The sequence below is a fragment of the Pararge aegeria genome, chromosome W (assembly GCF_905163445.1).
Source record: "Pararge aegeria chromosome W, ilParAegt1.1, whole genome shotgun sequence".
Lineage (NCBI taxonomy): Eukaryota > Metazoa > Arthropoda > Insecta > Lepidoptera > Nymphalidae > Pararge > Pararge aegeria.
In genome coordinates, this window is record NC_053207.1 from 837,139 (window position 1) to 859,027 (window position 21,889).

Below are 21,889 nucleotides of genomic sequence, written 5' to 3' on the forward strand. Positions count from 1 at the left end.
GATAGCTATATAAGAATGAACACAATTTTCTTCAGAAGCGGGATGTTCCCTAATTAAAATAACATTACAACATATTGATAATGGATTTCAGCACAACATTACAACTCGCTATGCATGCAATTATGTACTTTAACCATTAAGTAACAGGTCTTGGAAATAGGAATTTTCAAGCTATTATAGTGCAATTAACATTTCAACTCAATAGATCCGTGGTCAGAGTGAAATACAACTTATTTACATTATCTTAAGGTTCAAATTTGTACATATTTCATACTGACACAATGGCTCTTAAGGATTCAATATAAGATGCTAATGGTTTATAGAATTGTCAAACTTAGGCAAAGCCGCGGGCGGCGACATGGTATTAACTTGTTTCTATATGACTTATGACCATTTTGCCTTAGCCATCTGTGATCCTATTGAGCTTAAATATGATCAGCCGATGTTTTGGTTGTCATTGCGTAATTTTTTCATTCGCTTCAGTTATATGTGTTAAGGCATTGATGGGTTTCTATTACTATAAATACTGCAATATCCCATCGAATTCACACTATTAATCCACAATTTTTAATGTTTTTTTGAACGTAGATAATAAAAGCACTTTCGTTAATGTAGATTTCACTGTCGCGGAAACTGTGTTCGATATAATTTTGTACATCACATTAATTCGTTTAATTTTCATCTATTTGTTTATCCAGGGCTGCCATTAACCTACTGTCTTCTATTTCGGTATCACTCACATTCTCTAAATCGTCCATACTGAACGCTTCTGTTAAGTCAGACTGTCCGTTTACGCGAGTTTTATCATTATTTGCTTCCGCTGTCTCGTCTTTACTATCTTTTTCTGCATCACCGATATCTGTAGTATGATCATCTTTAACAACTTTATCTCGTCGTCACCAAACTTTACAGGATTACTCGCCAGGTCAATCCGGAGATTCCCTGAAATGTTCATTGAAATCGGTCCAGCCGTTTCGGAGCCTATACGGAACATACCCACACAATTTCTCTTTTATATATATAGATTACTAAAACATGGACTTTTGTAGCCTGAAATAAATTCATTCATTAGATTTATAGTCAAGTGCTGACCTTGTAGAAGCTTCTATGAACTCACCAGCATTTGCATTGCACCTGTGAATTTTCATAAGGCTCCTGGCGTTGAACTCCCGTTTGCATTGCTTGCATTCGATTTTTTTTAATTCCTTTCTGGGCGGCGGTGGCGGGGAGGCTTTACGTTCGACTGGCCTGTAAAAAAACGATAATAAACTTATTTTTCCTAGTTAAATAAATAAATATATATATATATACTACGACAACGCACACATCGGCGTCTAGCCCCAAAGTAAGCGTAGCTTGTGTTATGGGTACTAAGATGACTGATGAATATTTATATGAATAATATACATAAATACTTATAATATACAGTCGCTACCAGTTGTGGGAATCGAACCCACGGCCTTGGACTCAGAGAGCAGGGTCGCTGCCCACTGCGCCAGTCAGCCGTCTTTTTCTACATAAGGTAGGAATTCAGTTGGTATTCCAGTTAAAAACCAAATTGAATACACCCTATCATCATATTCATCTATATATATATATAAAAGGCATAAGTGACTGACTGACTGACTGACTGATCTATCAACGCACAGCTCTAACCACTTGACGGATCGGCAGAAATTTTGCACACAGATAGTTATTACAACATAGGCATCCGTTAAGAAAGGATTTTCGAAAATTCCAACCCTAAGAGGGTTAAATGGGGGATGAAAGTTTGTATAAAATCATTTATCGATTTATTTTTCAAGTTACATCAATGAAACTTTGATTTTAGGTTTTTGATTAAAAAATAATGAAATACTTTTTTCGCAAATTTTAGAAAATTCCATAGGGCATGAAAATTTATATGAAAATTTCTGATTTTTTAAGTAATTTATTTACGTCCATATTTGTCTTTTAGCAGCAAGACATTTTTTGTTAAATAACCATGGTAGATAAACTTACTAAATCTAAAATTGAATTGAACGTGGACGAAGCCGAGGGCAAAAGCAAGTCATCACATAAACACATTACCGGCCTACTACAGGGCACGGGTCTCCTCCCACAGTGAGAGGGGTTAGGGCCCGTAGCCCACCACGCTGGTCCAGTGCGGATTGGTGGACTCCACACACCTCTGAGAACGTTATGTAGAACCCTCAGTGCAGGTTGCACGTGCAGGTTTCCGCAGGATGTTATCCTTCGCCGTTGAAGCAAGTGATAATTTAATTACTTAAAACCCACATAACTCAGAAAAGTTAAAGGTGCTGGGATTCGAACTCGCTCCCAAGAAAGTGAAGTCGAAGTCCTACCCACTGGTCTGTCACCACTTCTTAGGACACCCAATACTCACATAGGTCAACATATACTCACTAAAGGATTGGATGCAACTTCATATGCTTTGATATATAGTGAGTATTCATTGACCTGCCACCTTGGTCTGTGGCTGTGGCTGTGGCTATGAGGTCACAGTGTGACCCCATGTGATCTGACACCACAAGACAAATCACACTGTGACCTCACAGCCGCAGCCACAGCTACAGCCACAGACAAAGGTTGCAGGTCAATGAATACTCACTATATATCAAAGCATATGGGGTGTGACCTCGGCAGGTCAAGGTATACTCACTTGCTGTGTGGATGCGACTTCATGTGATTGCTGAGCGACCTGCTGTTATCGAAGGTACTTTTGCACACCTTACACTTTAGCATACTGTGTGGCGACGGTTTCGGTTGGGGTTTGGGGCTCGGCGGTTTGGGCAATAAGCTCATCTTGTTTATCACGATCCTGTTAATTAAGTAAATAAATATACTACGACAATAGAGACAACGCCATCTAGCCCCAAAGTAAGCGTAGCTTGCGCTACGGTTACTAAGAAAGCTGACGAAAATTTTTATGAATATTATCTGTATATGAATACGTGAAGCAAAAACTTTGTATCCCTTATAGTTGCATAGTTTATAAAGAGAAGTAGTGTCGAATGCTAATCTATAAATATAAAAATCTATGTTACAGCGAGTTTCCCTCGTATTTTGTTTGTATGCAATTTACACGTAAACGCTTACTGCGTACTTTATAAGACTCATTTTCGCTAATTACGGGTCATCACTATGCCCGTGATCTATGCGTCTACGCATCGCCGTTTTAGGTGATTCAGTTGTCTTTGAACTCCGCTCTGAGCAAGACGATATTGCTGCCCTCTCTAATTAAGGAGAACAACCCCGCGCCGCGACAATCTTTGAAGGTGTTAGTGCTGTGAGACTGATTCGCTCTGAAGAAAGATCACCCCTGAGAACGAGTAAATAAGGTGACTCGTGAATCGTGTGTAATTTGTATAGATAAATACTTGGGAATCTTTCTATTGCGTTCGTCATCACTCCGCCATATTCAAATTTGTCTTCCGAATACAATTCCCCCTGGAGGAGTTATTTACACGCCCCTCCAATCTAAATAAATGTTTAGGCTTTGTTCGGACTATTAAATAGATGGTTTGTGTGAAGTTTGCACAAAATCGGTTGAGCCGTTCATCATTTATCAAATTTTTTGTAACTAATAGATTCAATAAATTGCGGATCATTTTGATAATGGGGACAAATTGACAAATAAAAATTTCAGATGGACACTGAAAACAACCAGACACTGAAAAACATTCATGCTCATCACACAAACATTTTCCAGTTGTGGGAATCGAACCCACGGCCATGGACTCAGAAAGCAGGGTCGCTGCAAACTGCGCCAATCGGCCGTCGGGTCAGTGTTGACAGTATCAGCATGTTGTTATATCATAAATTCGGTCATTTAATTTTGGACATGCTTCGATTAAAGCAAATTGTTTTTATTTATTTAATTTGATTTCAATAGGAAATTCATTACATGTGTAGTAACCTCGCTGTATTAGATGTGTTTTTACACATTTTTAAAATTATGCATCGGTAGGTCTAGAATTTACTTAGGAATCATGTTGTAGAACTTACAACTTGACGCCTAAGGAAATTCAATCAAGTTAGTTGTTTTTGAGTAAACCGCTGCCATAGTTTTTACTGAAAGAAATCAGAAACAGCCCTGACATCACATGAAAAAATAAAATGGAGAGACACATGTCACTTTAGAAGGTACGCGTCGCGTAGCGTAGACAGTGGCGTGCACACAGGGTATGCACAGGGTATGCAGATGATATAAAATGAAGAAAATCCCCAGTAGGAGCGATAAATACTTAAGAGTAGGGTTTTTATAACTCTTACAATGCCTATCCTTAAGTACTTTATAACTCTTATCGGAGATTTTCTTCATTTTATATCATCTGCATACCCTGTGCATACCCTCTATGCACGCCACTGAGCGTAGATACTATGCGCGTGTCGGACTTTACTAGGGTTGTCACAAGAATGTTTTGAATTCGATTGTATGGAAAAATAACAGTGCTTCTTTTGATTTAATATTATTACAGGGTGATTCCTTATGAGATATACTTATGCACCCTTCAACGGTATTTCGCAATTCGGTTACACGTTGTATAATTCAAAATTTAAAAAAAAACATTTATATAAAGTAGGCCTACTTTATAAGCACTTTTGAAACGGCAAGTATGTATGTTTGTAGTGACTCTACCACCGGCTATCTCTCTCTGTTGGTTTATTAGTATATTTTTCATTCTGTATTTCATACATATAGTATGCATTGTATCTATGTATTCTATTCGTATCAGTAGTTTCTTTAAGTACCTACTCAGCTTTTCATTTTTTGCTCACATTAGAGGATGTCTTGAAGAAATTTATTTAGAGATAAGTTGTCTTTGTGCACGTCCTGTCCTTTGTGGGTTAATTGTAAATTTTTCAAATTTCAAATTCAAAATTCATTTATTTCAAGTAGGCCTAATATAAGCGCTTTTGAAACGTCAAGTCTGTCTGTTTGTAGTGATTCTATCACCGGTTCGGAAGGCAGATTCTACCGAGAAGAAGCTGGCAAGAAACTCAGCAGTTGCTCTTTTCCAACATCAACAATTTACATTTTGCATTTTAACATTCATCTTTCTATCTTGTGAGAGCTGAAAGCGGAGCCGGATGCTTCCAAGCAAACTTGTCATTAAAAAATTCATCGTACTAAATAAATAAATAAGGGTAAAAGAAATATGGCAGCTCACTTGACTTTCTTGCTGTTGAACAATTTCTCGTTTTCTTTCTCGCGCGACCTTGTCACTTTTGTTGAGTCTACGGACTGTAACAAATAAATGGACACCATCAATCAGATCTTCATCATCATATGAACCGATAACCGGCTCATTACAGTACCATTAAATAAATAAATATATATACTACGGCAACGCACACATCGCCATCTAGCCCCAAAGTAAGCGTAGCTTGTGTTATGGGTACTAAGATAACTGATGAATATTTTTATGAAAAATATACATAAATACTTATAATATAAAGATAAACACCCAGACACTGAAAAACATTCATGTTCATCACACAAACATTTTCCAGTTGTGGGAATCAAACCCACGGCCTTGGACTCAGAAAGCAGGGTCGCTACCAACTGCGCCACTCGGCAAAACCATTATCAAAAGATTTGTACCCTCGCAATCGTAGTCGTTTTCGCATATCAATCTTTTCATCGTCAAAGAAAAATGGACCTAATGCCACTCGCTTTAGAGTCGCAAATCCTGTACTTTAGATTTTTGTTTTACAAACGTTCTATAATAAATCCGAGGTAACGAATTTTAGGCAAATTAAAGCTTAAATACAATACACCACAGAATTGGAAACATACAGAACCCTCATTCAGCAATGAGGGAGGCAAGCAGTGCATTGTGTCCCAAGAACATTGAAAACGCCCCGCGCAAGTGTCACTTCACACCCGTGGACTGTACCACGTAAGATCCATTTTACTCCCATGTTCAAGTTATTCCAAACTCGAAAACGAATCATCGTTTGCGCGAGTTACTCTTGTACTAAGACTGGACTGGACTGGACTGGACTGGAATGGGCTGGACTGGACTGGACTGGACTGGACTGGACTGGACTGGACTGGACTGGACTGGACTGGACCAATAGTAAATAAAAAAATTACCTTAACAGATTCTCTGTCTCGCTTCAATAGGGACCTGGGAGTTGTTTCATCGGATCTTTTAGATTTCTGTAAAAAGAAAAATGAAAAAAAAAACAATTTTAATGACAGTGTGTTGGAAAAGAGACTGAGAAAGAGTCACAACAAACAGACTGACTTGACGTTTCGAAAGTGCTTATAAAACCTAGGCCTACTTGAAATAAATTAATTTTTGAATTGTGAATTGTTATCAACTAGTTGCCGCCCGCGGTTTTCGTCCGCGTTTGTTACGGTTTTTTTACGAATCCCGTCGGAACTCTTTTCTTTCCTGCAGCCTTAGTACAATATTTGCCTGCTCGCAAATGAGGAGCAAAGCGGTGATAGCGCATTGGGTAGGTGCTCGACTTCACTTTTGGGGGATTTGGGCGATCACCCAAATGTGCGTTTTAAGTAATTCAAATATCACATGCTTCAATGGTGAAGGGAAACATCGTGAGGGATCCTGCATGCCTCAGAGTTCTACATAATGTCCTCAATGGAGCGTGGAGTCCAGCGTGGTGGACGACGGCCTTAACGCCTTCTCATTGTAGGAGGATACCTTCTGTATTGGGCCGGTGTATGTGATGAAACGATGGGTCGTTTTTGAGTATTAAACTCTGCAGCGTCAAAGTAAAATGGACCTAATGCCACTCGTTTTAGAGTCGCAAATCCTGTACTTCTGATTTTTATTTAACAAACGTTCTGTCAAAGCTCGAGCTAAAGTATTGTACGCAAATTTTTAAATTTGAGCTTCAATGCAATGCTAATAAGATCCATTTTACTCTGATTTTTAAGTATTTCCGCACTCGAAAACCTCCTCGATTGGAAGCGAGCAAATATTGTACTAAGGCTACTGGGATAAAAATAAGTGTTACAGTAGTTTTATAACGTGGGTAAATAATAATGAAACTTTTGACTATAACTTCATATGTTCAAGATATTAACCTAAATTTATTAGCATTTGAACGCATATGCAAATAATTCTTATTTAATTAATTAATGATTTTCAAGAAATAATTAGAATTATATTTGATTCACAGCCAAAAGATTGAGGTGTATCGAACTACTATGTCATGAATATCACCTCAATCTTGTATGAGATGCAAAGATACCTCCGGATTTCTTACAATGGAAGTGCGCGCGTGCGTGCGTGCGTGCGTGCGTGCGTGCGTGCGTGCGTGCGTGCGTACGTGCGAGCGTGTGAAGCGAATTAGTGCGTTAGATTGCAGTCAAGGTTTAACTTGTAGTGAAATTATAACAAAAGTGTATGTTTGTCTGTATCATCGTAGGTCCCAAACTGAGTTTTTGTATTTAACAAACCTGTATGCTGCTAAGTGAAACGTCATCATCGTGATGTCGCTTTGTGCCTCTCAGCAAACGCGCGGGACTGTCTGGTGGGCTGGAAGGCGGACTCGCGGCCCTGCGGCGAAGGGTCCGGGGCTCTATGCTGTCATGACCACCCTCCTTCTTTATAACTCTACTATGCAGGAACTGTAAAAGAAACAGTTACACCAGATAATTTCCGAAGTACACTTGCGAATGAGAACTCCCGACTCATTTAAAACAACATAAAATCAGTTTATCAGTATGAATTGATCTAACTTATTTCTACGACGAACGAAGTTCTTCGGTATTTCTTTCACCTTTAAGACAATTATGCTCTGGAACAATCCGCCTGCTGAAATCCTTGTAAGTAATTCCCTTCCGAAATTAAAGAGTTGTGTGAAGGACTACTACCTGTCTTTGAGTGATGGCATTTGAAGTAGCTTCTTTATTATTGCTTGTAAATTATGTATTAAAATCTACTTATATATAGTACTAGCTGTTGCCCGCGACTTCGTCTGCGTTTGATTTTGTTTTTTGATGTGGCATTCAATTTAGTTGTAGTTCTAAAAAAAATTAAAGTATTCAGTATCGCTAAGCCTTAAATGAGGGGTTTGCTGCTGTCCGCTGAGGAGTTTTGTCCTCTATCTCCAACCACATTCATCAGATGTGCAGAAAGTTTGGGCAAAATTAAACACATTATAAACTCTATAGTACAAAAATAATTATTTAAATCGGTTATAATTTGTCGGAGTTGTGGGGTAAAATCGTAAAACACTTCATCCCCTCTCCCAAAGGAACCGAGCTAAAAGTCGGGATAAAAAGTATCCTATATTACTTCTAACACTTCCAAGAATATGTGTACAAAGTTTCATGAGGATTGGTTTAGTAGTTTTTGCGTGAAAGCGTAACAAACAAACTTACATTCACATTTATAATATTAGTAGGGATAGGCATCGCCTTAATCATTGGGCATTCAATTTAGACGATTCCTAGGTTTAGTCAAAACTGGCATAAGTGTATTTCATTTAACTACTAACCTTGTCTCTTTCACTCCTACGTTCATCTCTCTCCTTCCAGAGCGCATAAAAAGAAACAGTGTCATTGTTAATGATGTAAAAATCCAGGAAGTGGGAAAACCAGGGACCTACAAAGACGCGCTAAGCGATTTAGTGTTCCGGTGCGATGTCGTGTAGAGACCGATTGGGCCGATTTGTCACTATTTGGTCGGTCCACCGATTGGTCACTACCATACTCCCTAACAGGTTAGCCCGCTACTATCTTAGACCGCATCATCACTTAACACCAGGTGAAATTGCAGTCACGGTTTAACTTGTAGTGTAATACAAAAAAAAAAACCTGGGAGTAAAAAAAAAGTGCACCGTGTCCGTAACATACATTCTAACCGACTTAAAAAAAAGGAGAAGGGATGCGACTTATGTTTTTTTTTTTTTATTTGTTATAGGACAAGTTTACCCCCGTTTATTATTAGACATATATTATTTGGATATTATTTCCAATGCTCTGAGAGTTGATAAAGCTGTGGGAGAAGATAATGTTTTAATCCTTTCCCCGGAGAGATAATTGTCTCCTGCCCCATGCTAGTTGTGTAGTATACTTTATTAAATTTTTTTCCCGTTACAGAATAAATTGAAAAACAAACGCAGTCGGTAGGATTCGAACCTACGCTCCCAGAGGGAATCTGATTTCTAGTCAGACGCCTTAACCGCTCGGCCACGACTGCTTCTTGGTGGAAGCTTGAAATAACACAGGTGTAGTAAATGCTGAGTGTATACCATTTTGGGACCACACACGCAATTATTAATCTACGTTTCCTTTTTGTAGTAAAAATAAATAAATATACTACGACAATACACACATCGCCATCTAGCCCCAAAGTAAGCGTAGCTTGTGTTATGGGTACTGAGATAGCTGATGAATTTTTTTTTTAATGAATAATATTCATAAATACCTATAAAATACATAAAAACACCCAGGCACTGTACAAAATTCCTGTTCATCACACAAACATTTTCCAGTAGTGGGAATCGAACCCACGGCCTTTCGACTCAGAAAGCAGGGTTGCTGTCCACTGCGCCAAGCGGCCGTCTGGTAATGTCTATGTGGTTTTTATAATTTTTATTAGTGTTTTTACCTACATTGGTAAAAAAAAAAAAAAAGCAATGTGTCATCTCTTGTTTCAAACGTGTCTCATTGTAATATGGACCTTTGAAAAAGTAGATCGAAACTGCAACGTTTCCTACTAGATGACGCTACAGTCGCTATAAGACTGATGTGAAAGGCATATACTAATTTCGGCATCGATGGTAGGAGAGGCGTAGCTTAATTGGTGAAAGCGCTCAGGCCGCGATTGCCCGAAAGTCGCAGGTTCAAATCCTGTCGGTTCCGAAAATTTTTATATGCATTTTAAATTTATAAAGTCTATGTGGTTTTTAAATAAACCCTTTCTCTTTCTTTCTTTCGCATAATGACTAATGTGTAAATATAAAAAATCGCTCACCTTTTCCTTCTCACTCTTATGCTCTTTTCCATCCTTCTTCCGCAAAACATGAAAATAGAAATATCATACAATAAAAAAAAAGAACTTAATATCGCATAACGCATACGCATAAAGCAGGAATATGACATAAAACTGAAGATTCCTCCTACTATACGAGTAACATAAAAAATTTGGGTAGGTAATGCTTTCGCGCATATACGTGCACGGCGCTTATCATCATCGCCAACCAATTTTAATGCATGCCTCATGGGAGATAGTCTAGGAGCATCGACAAAGCTGCCAACGAACTTTGTTTTTTTTCTTTCCACTACAGGTTAGCCCTTGACAGCAATCTGGTAGTGATGATGCAGTCTAAGATGGTAGCGGGCTAACCTGTTAGGGAGTATGTTAGTTTGTCTTTGTCGCTAGGGTGATAACCAGCCACGGCCCTCCCACCAGATCAGACCAGGGAAATTTCAGAAATAATAAATTCCCAAAATTGCTACACGGATTTGAACCTAGGACTTCCTGATATAGTTATGTTAATGTTGGAAATAGTTGATGTTGGAAAAGAGCAACTGCTGAGTTTCTTGCCGGCTTCATCTCGGTATAATCTGGACATAGGTCTTTTGTAGACAGTTCCAGGAACAATGGTCTTGTGCCGCTTGGGCCAGAGGCTTCTAGCGACTCGGTTGATGTCATCCATCCACTTCTTCGGGCGTCTACAAACGCTGCGTTAACTGCTACGAGATTCCGTAGAGGCACCTTCCACAAGTCGCAAAGCTGAAGTTTCACCTTGAACGCCCTGATTAATGTTGCCTTGTTGCCCCTTCACTCGGTCCATCAATTATTACTATACAATAAATATAAAAATGAATGGGCACGGGAACAGAGCATCAGGCAGGAGGAGACGTTTAACATTGTTGTTATGTTGTGGTCGATAAACAATCACTATATTTTTTTTCATCAAAGCATTTTAAGTGACAACCCTATTGAAGATAATCGACCGAAAGGGGCATTGTACCCACGCTACGCGACGCGTAACTAAGAAAGTGTCAGGAGTCACTTGATATTACTTATACATGTGATGTTCAGGCTGTATCTGATTTCTACCAGTAAAAACGATGGCAATGGTTTACTCAAAACCTATTTACATTTCGGTTTCACATATAAGTCTGTTTAGGCAGTAAATAATGTACCTCTAAAGTCTCTGAAGTACTATTTCGGTTTTAAATTACACGTTTTATATAAACACCCAGAGAATGGATTTCGCAAAAACACTTTCTAGTTGTGGGCAATCGCACCCACAGCCTTGGAGTTAGAAAGCAGGGTCGCTGCCCGTTGCACCAATCGGGCTTCCAAAATAGTACCTTATTTCGGGATTCTCGGCTCTCTGGTTCCTTCTTGACTTTGACACTCTTTACAGATTTACTTTTGGACCTCAGAATAGGCTCATTGGAGTCCTCGTTATCTACGAAGATTGGCTCAGTAACTCCTAATATGCAGTCACCTGCATCAGGCTGGAAAGTGAAGGATAAAGTTTAAATAGAAAGTGAGCCCTTGACTGCAATAAGTAAATAAATATATATAATAGATAAAAAAAAACTAAAAGACACGTTTTTTTTGGGAAAAAAATTCTAATAATAAATGAATAATAGTGAAAATAAGAAAAAAAAAATATTTAATAAAGAAGCATGGGTTTCTTTTTAAGATATTATCGAAATGATAATCCTTCTTCTATTATATATATCTATAATATTTATAACTGTTGACACCATGCACCTGTGAATTAAGAATATTTGAATTTGAAATATGGATTATAATTAAAAAAAATCTTACCGCTCCTCTAGGCAATGTCTGAGGTGGAAAGCCGAGACGGAGCCTAGTCCGTTTGTTAGTTTGTCGGCACATCTCCAGAAACTTGTAGAAGTCATTGACCTTGTCCACGCACAGCTCGCATATTAGCGGGGGCATTTTGTCATCTTGATGCACCTGAAACGATGAAAAAAAAAATTCTACTGTCACTTTTGAATACCTCCCTTCTTCTTCTATTTTTATGGCTCTTTGTACTGTGGGTTTGACCACAGTAATTCTGCCAGTGTCCGAGTAGTAGAAAAAACAGTGTAGTGTTGGTTCGGCTGCGCTTTGTATTACTTTTATAACATTTTGGAGACTTTTCCTTTGTTAGCTATAGCTACAACAACAAGAACACAAATATAGGTAATGTGGGTTAATATTTTATAAGGTTTATGTTACAGTTTTATAAGCAGGGGCACATCAATCAAACCTGTTAACCGGCCATAAATAACACAGATTATGAATTTAATAAAAGTGTTATATTGTACATATTGACGGCAGTTGGAAAAGTGCACACCCTGCTTTCTGAGTCCATGGTTGTGGGTACGATTCCCACAACTGGAAAATGTTTGTGTGATGAACATGAAAGTTTTTCAATGCCTGGGTGTATATCATATTTACTCACCTTAGTATTTATAACACAAAATATGCTCACTTTAGGTCCAGATGTGTGCATTGTCGTAGTACATTTAATTGTACTTATATTACTGTAAAGTTTCTATAACATATTTGTTAACCTGCTAGGCTGGTGCAGTGCATCACAGAGGTTTGCATGCTCAAGTAAATGACTTTTATGGTATAATAAAGAAGGGAGATCTTTGATGTGCAGGATGTGCTACAGCAGCAATCTCCAGCAACAGTGTTTTGCAAACAATTGCTAGGAAGTTAAATAACCCATTTTGGAAACACCAAGTGGTTTTACATATACAAACATAAAGCGAAAAGTCATCATCATATCAACCCATTACCAGCCCACTACAGGGCACGGGTCTCCTCCCACAATGAGAAGGGGTTCAGACTAGTCCACCACGCTGGCCCAGTGCGGATTGGTGGACTACGCACACTTTCGAAAAAATTATGGCTAACTCTCAGGTATGAAGGTTTCCCCACAATTTATGTTTCCTGTTGAATCAAGTGATATTTTTACTGAAACCGCACGTAAGTTAGAAAAGTTAGAGGTGCGTGCTGAGGCTGGGCCCTTCGAAAGTGAAGTCGAAGTCCTGCTATCACCATTATTTATTGTATTTATTTTCTTAATATTTATGACATGCCATCTTAATTGTATTGCATTTTAATTTGATATTGTCTAGTGTTAATTATTTCATTTTCTTCTCTAATTCTGTAATTTTTAGATGTATATATAAGAAGGAAAACATCGCGACGAAATGCCTAAGATATTTTCGTAACGTTATCGAGGGAGTGTGAATACCGATCTGCACTTGGCCGGCGTACTGGACTACTGGCAAGCCCTTCTCATACTGAGTGACCGATGCCCTGCAGTGGTCCTATAATGAGTTGATAATAATGACGATGAACCCCCAACACAATGTTACTCCTATAACCTATTGGAATTTTTATTGAAGTAATTACAAAACGGGAACCAGTAATCTTATTTCACCACACACTGCTCTGTAATCCTCGCTGTGGATTTTCGGAAACCAAGGAGATGAGGTTAAAAATAAGACACTCGCAGCGTATCAAAACAAATATTGCTTTGGTAGTTTTCGCTATGAACCAAGTTGTAAACGTAATGTTATTCAAAAGTCTTGAAGCACTTAAGCCGGTAATATTTAGTTAAAAACGTGATAATCACCTCGATTTGAACACACTCACGGACTTTTTGCTTCAACTCCACTTCCCTGCTATCCAAGTCCACGACATTTTGTATTATTGGCATTTTGTAGCCAGCACCCGCGCCGCAAAGCCGACATGCTCGGTATATCTCGTATATCGTCTGTTTCTCTATTTTGGAATTGGTGAAACCATCCATTTTCTCATTAACTAATTCAATTCAATTCTTGTTTATGGCTTTTGTCTGTGCCAACTGGGCACAAGGTACTTCGCCAATGTCTTGTAGATGAAGAAGGCACGAAGGAGATTGATCGGTGAAACTAATGAAAAGTTAATTTTGAATTTGTACCAAGAAATAGTTGTTATTAGCTAGTTAGCTCTTTAACCTAAGGCAGCACATACAACACATGCATATATATCTAACACGGATATTTTTTGTACATTATACTTTAATTTTATTACTTACTATATATTTATATAAAAATCTACAATAAGGACTGAAAACAAACATTAAAAAACATTTAACACTCAAAGGACGGGGGACTTTGGGAGGAAGAACGTCATAGAGGGGATAGGTAAGTTTGGGACAGTTAAAAATAATATGAGTTATAGTGCCCTCATCCAAGCCACACTCACAGATGGAGTTGTCCCTTATCCGGAGTTTGGCCAGATGTACAGGTGTGCTAGCATGACCAAGACGCAATCGGGAAATTGTGGATGAAGTCCAGCGATTTGTACTCCGAGAGTGACAAAACCAGGGTTGTCTTGGTATGTTTTGATGGATGGTAGCGTAAAACTTACCCTTAACCAATTTGGAATCATTCCAAAAAATTTTCCAGGCTGTTTCCATATATGTTTTGGCAAGAGTACATAGGTCCTGCGATGAATTTTTAAAATGATCTAGAGAACCTGACTCAACAGCTGTTTTGGCACATGAGTCAGCAGTCTCGTTTCCTGGAATACCTGAGTGGCTTGGAATCCAAACCAGTAAGATGAATAGTCCTTTTTGATTGCAAGAGAGCAGAGCCTTCTGGATTTTTAAGATAATGGGAAATCGTGATTTGCTGCGAAAGGGGTTTTCTTTAATAGACATTAAACAGCTTAAAGAGTCAGTCAGAATAACCGTCTGTTGTACGTTATGGGACAGTGCAAACAGGATTGCTTCCAAAAGAGCAATGGCCTCTCCGGTAAACACAGAAGACTCGGGAGGGCATTTAAATTTTAAAACAATTCTGTAAACAGGAACCCAACATGCAGCACCAACACAACCTTCTGGAGACAGCTTTGAAGCATCAGTATATATAATAAGATGATTTGACCAATTTTGACTAATATGCTTTTGTAGTTTGATATTGGTATCTGGGGATCCTTTACTCAGACCTAGATCTGTGATGATGGAAGGGTTGTATATTAATGCTTTAAATGGGGTTGAATATAGTGGGTTGATTGTGAAAGATGTCAGGGGATTAGGAAGGCTGGTATACTTTAGGAAACTATCTAGCAAGTAGGAAGACGAGTTACGGGAGCAAGGTGCGTGTGATAGTTGGCTTAGTCGGTGCCAAAGAGGATGGGATGACAGCTGTAACATCTTGCTGATAAAGCGGTCACATAGATATTGTCGACGGATGGATAGAGGAGGGTCAACGCATTCTACCTGCAAAGCAGGTATTAACTGCAAAGGAGGATTTCATTGCACCTAGAATAATTCTAAGGCATCTATACTGAATTTTATTTAACTTTTCAGCAGCTGATTTATTAAAAGGCTCTAAAACAAACATACAGTAATCCATGTGGCTACGTACTAAGGCATTATATAATAATTTTAAAGTATAGGGGTGAGCACCCCACCAAACTCCCGCTATTGCTCGTAGTACATTGATGCCTTTTTCACATTTTTTGATAATGTGTTCAGAATGAGCAATTCCATTCAGTCGTGTGTCTAAATAAACACCTAAAAATTTAGCTTTAACTGCAAGGTTGATTGCTTGACCTTCAAATGAGATGTTGAGGTTCGGGAGGTATCTCTTCCTTGTAAATACCACTGCCTGACATTTGCCCACTGATAGGGACAAGCCATGGTCAGACAGCCACTGGCCTAGATAATACAAGGCAGAATTGATACGACAGGATACTTCCTCTATACTGCCTGAGCTGTGATAGAGGACAATATCATCAGCATATTGTAAAATGGTACAAAAACTAGAAACAGACAATTCGAGGTCGTGGGTATATATGCTATAGAGCAGAGGACTGAGAACAGAGCCTTGAGGGAGGCCTTTCCAGATTAATCTGGGGGGAAGAGAATTATTCTGATGCTTTACCAGAACATATCTGCAAAACAGCAGATTACATATGAAATGAACCATCTTCGAGGGAACACTCAGCTTAAGTAGTTTCTGCCTGAGCACCGGAAGTAGGACATTATCATATGCAGAAGCAATATCAAGAAAAGCACCCACAAGGTACTCTCCTTTTGTAAAGGCTAATCTAATATCTGTTGTTAATACACTGAGACTGTCTGTTGTACTCATACCCTTCCGAAACCCAAATTGGGAGGAGGGGAGAATATTTCTACTTTCCATTAACCATTCCAGTCGGTTTTTAAGGAGATGTTCTGTAACTTTAGCTAAAGTAGATGACAAAGCTATGGGTCTATATGAATTTGAATTAAGGGGATTTTTATAAGGTTTAAGGATAGGAATAACAATTTGAGATTTCCAGGAGTTTGGGATAGAACCAGTTTCCAAACATTTATTGATTATTTTAAGGTAATAAATTTTAGCTTTGTCATTTAAGTTAGCCAGGAAATAATATGGAACGCCATCTTCCCCTGGGGCTGTATCTTTTAGACCATTGAGAGCAATTTGAAGCTCAGAAAAGGAAAAGGGGGCATCCATTTCATCCGTAGCTGGAGCTGGCGTAGTAGTTAGAAATGAGTCCACATAGGGAACATAAGGTGGAGCTAATTTGTCTGCAAAGTTGTTAAGCCAGTCAGAAGGATTATTTGAGGAAGGATCAACGTGGCTCAGGGAGCGACGGAATCTCCTCATATTTTCCTACACAATGGTGGAGGGTGAACGAGGGCTAAGCGATTCACAGAACTGCGTCCAACTTGCTCTTTTCTTTTTGAAGACTAATCTTTTAATTTTAGCATCTAGTTTTTGGTAACTATTAAAGTTATCCTGAGTCATGCAGGCTGAGTATAATTCTTCTGCAGCAGATCTTTTACCAAATAAATCGCTGCATTCATCATCCCACCAAGGAGAGGAAAGCAGCGGATTTTTCACACTGTGTTTTTTTGGAATATGGGAATCGGCCGAAGATATAAGAGATTTTAAAAAGAGATCATAGCATACCAGAATGTTTCCATCACTTTCCAAATCGGGCAGAGTGTCTACAATGCAATCAACGGATAGGGCATAATCTTCCCAATTTGCTTTTTTAAGTTTATACTTTAAAAGGGGATCATAGTTAGGGGTAGGTAAGGATTTATTATTTAATGTAACAATTATAGGAAAATGATCACTGCCACAGGTTGACTATAGCACGTTCCAAGTCAGGTGCGATGCTAGGTTAGCCGAACATAGGGTGAGATCAACCGCTGATTTAGGGTTCTGATTGGGGTATACCCTTCGAGTAGGAGAACCGTCATTGAGGATGCAAAGACTGACATCATCAAGTAAATCAATCAGCAATGGAGAAAACCCGTCACTAGCATGGCACCCCCACATCGTGTGGTGGGTGTTAAAATCACCCATGGCTATGATAGGGCTGGGAAGGGACGACAAGATTGCTTGTAATTCGGGAATAATAGAAGATGAGGGATGAGGAATATACAGAGATACAAAAGATATGTCTAGGGTACGGACAGCAACAGCATTGATCTGTTGACTGTGGGAAGGAAGAGCGATTTGGGTGTAGGGGAGGGAGTGCCGTAGAAATACAGCACTGCCTGCATACCCATCACTCCTGTCATCCCTCAAACAGGAGAAGCCCGGCACCCGTAATCGTGAACCAGGCCTCAACCATGTCTCCGAGATGGCAAGAATGGTGGGATTATGAAGGTTAATCAGAGAGATTAACTCATGTTTCTTGGGACGTAAACTTTTACAGTTCCACTGTAGCAGGGTTATTGGGCCCATTTTGGAGTAGTTTAAAAAGTTGGCTTAAGTTTTTGGCAACGTTGGGCGGTAAGGGAATTTCACTACATGGAGCGACAATACTAAGTAGAAATTCGGAGATAAACTCAAGCATTTTACCTTGGGAGGGAGGGTTCTCAACATTGTTGTTGAGAGCGCATCCATTAGGAAGGGATGAGGAGTAATCACCGACAATAGTCTGAACAGCTTTTTTATCGTAGCCCTTTGCTAGAGGAGCTCGGGGACGAGGAGAGCGGAAAACTGTTTGCCGGTAGGAGGTTTTGGTGGAAGTTACATTAGTAGGAGTAAACATTTCTTTTGTTATCTCAGCATAGGACCTGCGGACAGGAGGAAACTGAGATGATGCTTCAATGTAAGATTTATTATTCTGAGACATGACCATTTTAATAGATTGCTGCCTGGAGAATTCTGGGCAGTCTTTATCAGTAGCAAAATGACTACCAGAGCAGTGTAAACATGTAGATAATTCCTTGATGACCAAACATGAGTCACCTGTATGGGGCTGAGCACATCTGTAGCATCTGGGCTTAGATCTGCAGATTGTTTTAATGTGGCCAAAACGGCAGCAGTTCTGGCACTGTATTGTTGGAAGTTTATATGTTTCAACTGGCAGTGAGGTGTGGTATGAATATACCTTAGCAGGAAGCATTTGCCCCCTGAAGGTTAGGACAACAGATTGGGTAGGCACCCAAGTGATGACACCCTCTGTGACAGATTTTCTGTTCAGTCGCCTTGATTTCAGAACCTCACCACAGCCAGGCGGGAGCTCTAGCGAATCAACAAGCTCGTCCATCGACCAGTCCACGGGAACTCCTTTCACCAGCCCCATTCTGGTTATGTTGTATGTGGGAATTATAGCTCTATATTTGCATAACTTCAAAACTGGACTAACCAGAAAGTTGTTGGCAGCTTGGGCAGAAGTAAACTCTACAGTAATTTTGTTGCGGCCTATATTTTTGACGCCGTCGTGGATAATTGAACCAATTTTGTGTTTGTGCAAGAATTGACCGAAATTTATAGCCCGTAATGACGCTCCAGAGGATGGGTCCTCCACTTCCCGTGAGACTTGGACGATAAAAGGCCCATTATCATCGTCAGAGTATGACTTGGCGCCTTCGGTGAAGGAAGGATGTATGTAAAGGCTTTGAACAGATGGGTTTACCTGAGTAGGATCAGTTATAGTTTTTTTGGCCGCATATACGTTGGTATCCTCTCCTTGTCGTTTGCGAGACGAGGCTGATGCCCCCGGGTCGGGCGGCTCAGGAGGTGTATCTAGATCCATTTTACTGGAAACACTATAACTACAGACACATAATAAATATTTAACCAACACCAAATACGGTTAGATTTATGCGAATATCACCAATGACAACTATTTCTGCTGCTGTGTAAATTCACATAAAACACCGAAATTACACCGGAATCTCACTAACACGTGTGCACAAATTGACAGGACAAGTTACAGTTCAATATAAACAACACCAAATCCTTTTCAAGACGAGTTTACAATAAAATCAAAGAAAAATTTGAAAAAACCGCGTCCGCTATGTACGAAGTTTCCCGCCGAACCACATTGAAATATTACAAGTTTTTAAGCGGTGAAACGCAACATTTTTTTCAATAAATCAACAAATTCAATTTTTTTGACAACTATAAAACTAACCCACCTGCCAAAAACCTCATTAACTAAAGTAAATTATCACAAACATAGAACAAGTTGCCGCTTAGACGCCATAAACAATGTTGCCATTTTGCAAACTAAATTTCTAACATAAGATAAATCACAAAATAGGGATGAGGGCCCTGAGATCGATTAATCGAAGAATCGGCTTCTTGACGAAGAGACGACAAATTTCGATTCAGTGAATTCATCTATCATTTATGATACACCTATAAAATAGAGATACGATTCTGATACGATCGGAAATAAAAAAAGTGTCCCGTAGTGGCTGCGAAAATTGGGCTTTTTCCTTGTGGAGGATGTCTAGTTCCTGCTAATCTTCTGCGAAGTATTGCACTGGTTGATATTTTTTCATCATTCAATTTGTGTTTTATGCGATGCCAGACATATATATTTTGATAGATTGACTTATATATTGGAAAAAAGTTTTTTTTTATAATCAAGCAAGCGTGTCGGTCGGAAAAAAATGCAAGCAATTACATAATTTTATGTTTATAGCAAAAATAAAAGTTGTCAATATCTATGTAATAAAGTATAAATAAAGGAAATATTAAAACCACAAAGAATCTGTTTGATACGTACAAATAGTTTATACTCTGCTATATATTATAATAACAAAAAAAGGAACCGTATAATGAAGTAAGCTACATATTGCAGTGTAAATCAAAGTAAATTGTACAGAAAGAAACCACCGTGTTTAGGATCTTGGACAAACAAAGCCTAAAAACACAATCCAGAATTCTAGCGTCTGGATTTTTTTTTTAACCTGATACTGTAAATGTAATACATTATTAAGTTGCAAATGATTAAATAGATTATTATAGTATCTATTGTGGTTTACTTTGTTATTTAAATTCGAAATAAAACTCGAAAAGATCAATTTGAATCGATTTCAAATTTTACTTTTCAGACAGATTCGAATCCCTATTTCAAATGCCACATTGTTGGAAAACTTTTGCCTCCAAATAACTATGTTGCCAGATTAATATAACGTAGACGCTCAGAGAGGATATAAAAACTATATTTATTCGGCTGAACTAATTTGTTGTTGTGTATGTTGTGTTTTTCCAAGACAAAATTAAGTATTTTTTAAACAGTTTACAAGTTTCTACTTGCAATATAAGATCAGCTCTTTAGTACCTTACCCTACCTACCCACAAAGACAGGTAAAGTAGACCCTTAAGATGTAAGTTGATGCGAGTGAAATCCATTTTAACGTGCGAATTCATAAAATCGTTACATGAAATTAGTTAAAAATCTTTAAATTTTAAACTTATAAATATTAAAGACATCTCCAGGATGCAACATGCTACATGTATGCAAAATGGTATACCATATACCATTACATAGGTAACAAACAAACAAACAGACATATTAGTGCAAAAAAACTAAAATTGGTTGCCTGTAAAGTCGGTATACGGGCGAAAGTTTTACGTGACAACGACTTTGAGTGGTAAAATAATTTTAATGTGAATATTCATTCGTATAGTAGGAAGAAGGATGAAATAATAGTAACAATTTAAAACATTTATTTATACAAAGAATTATATTTAAAACATTAATTTATACAAAGAATCTCGCACTGAATTTCATATTAACAAAATTTTATTTTTACCTTTACACATACATACGTATTTATATACAAATATACATACAATAACTTGCAATACATTTGCGTACAATGAAACAGCGTTTACTACAAAGGGACGCGTGCCTTTCACTTTTTATGTCTGTCTCTCTCGCTCTTAGGCGGGCTAACCATGCCCGAGTGGAAGGGACGCGTGCCTCTCACTCGCTCTCATTGTGAGCGCATAACGTGAGCGGAGCGTAACGCAGTTTCTTGAAGTGTCACCCGGCAAACCAATTTATAAGACGTTGTCACGTCAAAACATATTAGCATGGATGAACACAATTATCATTGTTCTCTCTTATCCACTTGCTCATGTTTCTTTTATATAAACCTTGTAATGACAATAAATACTGGATATAAATAAAAGAATTAAAAAAATTATTCCAGTCGTTCGGAAGTTATGCGCGTACATATATTTTGCCGATTCTTTTTTATTTATACAAGTGGTCCACCTATTGACCCATTAGTCAAAATTCATCTATAATTAATTTAAATTATAAGTTTGAACATTAGGTTCTATTTTTAAACATTATTTCTTCTTTAAATGACAGATTCTGCTAAGGCTAAACTGTTTATCTCCTTTTTTCATACAAACTATAATCCAAAAAATGGTTTAAAAAGAGTATATGTGTGTATATATTATGTATGTATCAAATACATGGTAGTGTGTAATGTTTTTTTATCAACTCAATGCCTATTTTATTAATAATTTAAACAAAATATTAGCATTCTGCACTCCTCCATATAAACTACAAGTGTGGGAAATTTCATACTCCTCCGTCCGCGCTTTTTCGTTAAAGGTACAAAAATAAAAAAAGATTATGATTTA

General features: G+C 38.3%; 1 protein-coding gene and 1 non-coding gene across 2 annotated transcripts; both read right to left on the minus strand.

Annotated features, from left to right (window-relative positions):
* Positions 1-671: 671 nt before the first annotated feature.
* Positions 672-19,502, minus strand: LOC120635910 (uncharacterized protein DDB_G0284459-like). Its single transcript, XM_039907122.1, has 12 exons — positions 19,428-19,502; positions 13,612-13,791; positions 11,781-11,933; positions 11,312-11,461; positions 9,963-9,998; positions 8,482-8,514; positions 7,439-7,609; positions 6,104-6,169; positions 5,175-5,248; positions 2,663-2,821; positions 1,118-1,248; positions 672-859 (listed from the first exon to the last, which is right to left on the minus strand). The coding sequence occupies exons 2-12, from the start codon at positions 13,786-13,788 to the stop codon at positions 672-674; spliced, it is 1,338 nt and encodes a 445-aa protein (XP_039763056.1). The 5' UTR covers positions 13,789-13,791; positions 19,428-19,502.
* Positions 9,104-9,185, minus strand: Trnas-aga. Its single transcript has one exon. It is a non-coding gene; the product is annotated as a tRNA-Ser (tRNA).
* Positions 19,503-21,889: the final 2,387 nt, after the last annotated feature.

Coding starts and splice junctions, on each gene's coding strand:
- LOC120635910 (XM_039907122.1), bottom strand. CDS start 13,788: ATGGATGGTTTCACCAATTCCAAAATAGAGAAACAGACGATATACGAG. Junction 9,999..11,311: donor GCCGAGAATCCCGAAATAAG/GTACTATTTTGG, acceptor GTTTTGCGGAAG/AAGGATGGAAAAGAGCATAA. Junction 1,249..2,662: donor AAGTCGCATCCACACAGCAA/GTGAGTATACCT, acceptor GTTTTTTTACAG/GCCAGTCGAACGTAAAGCCT.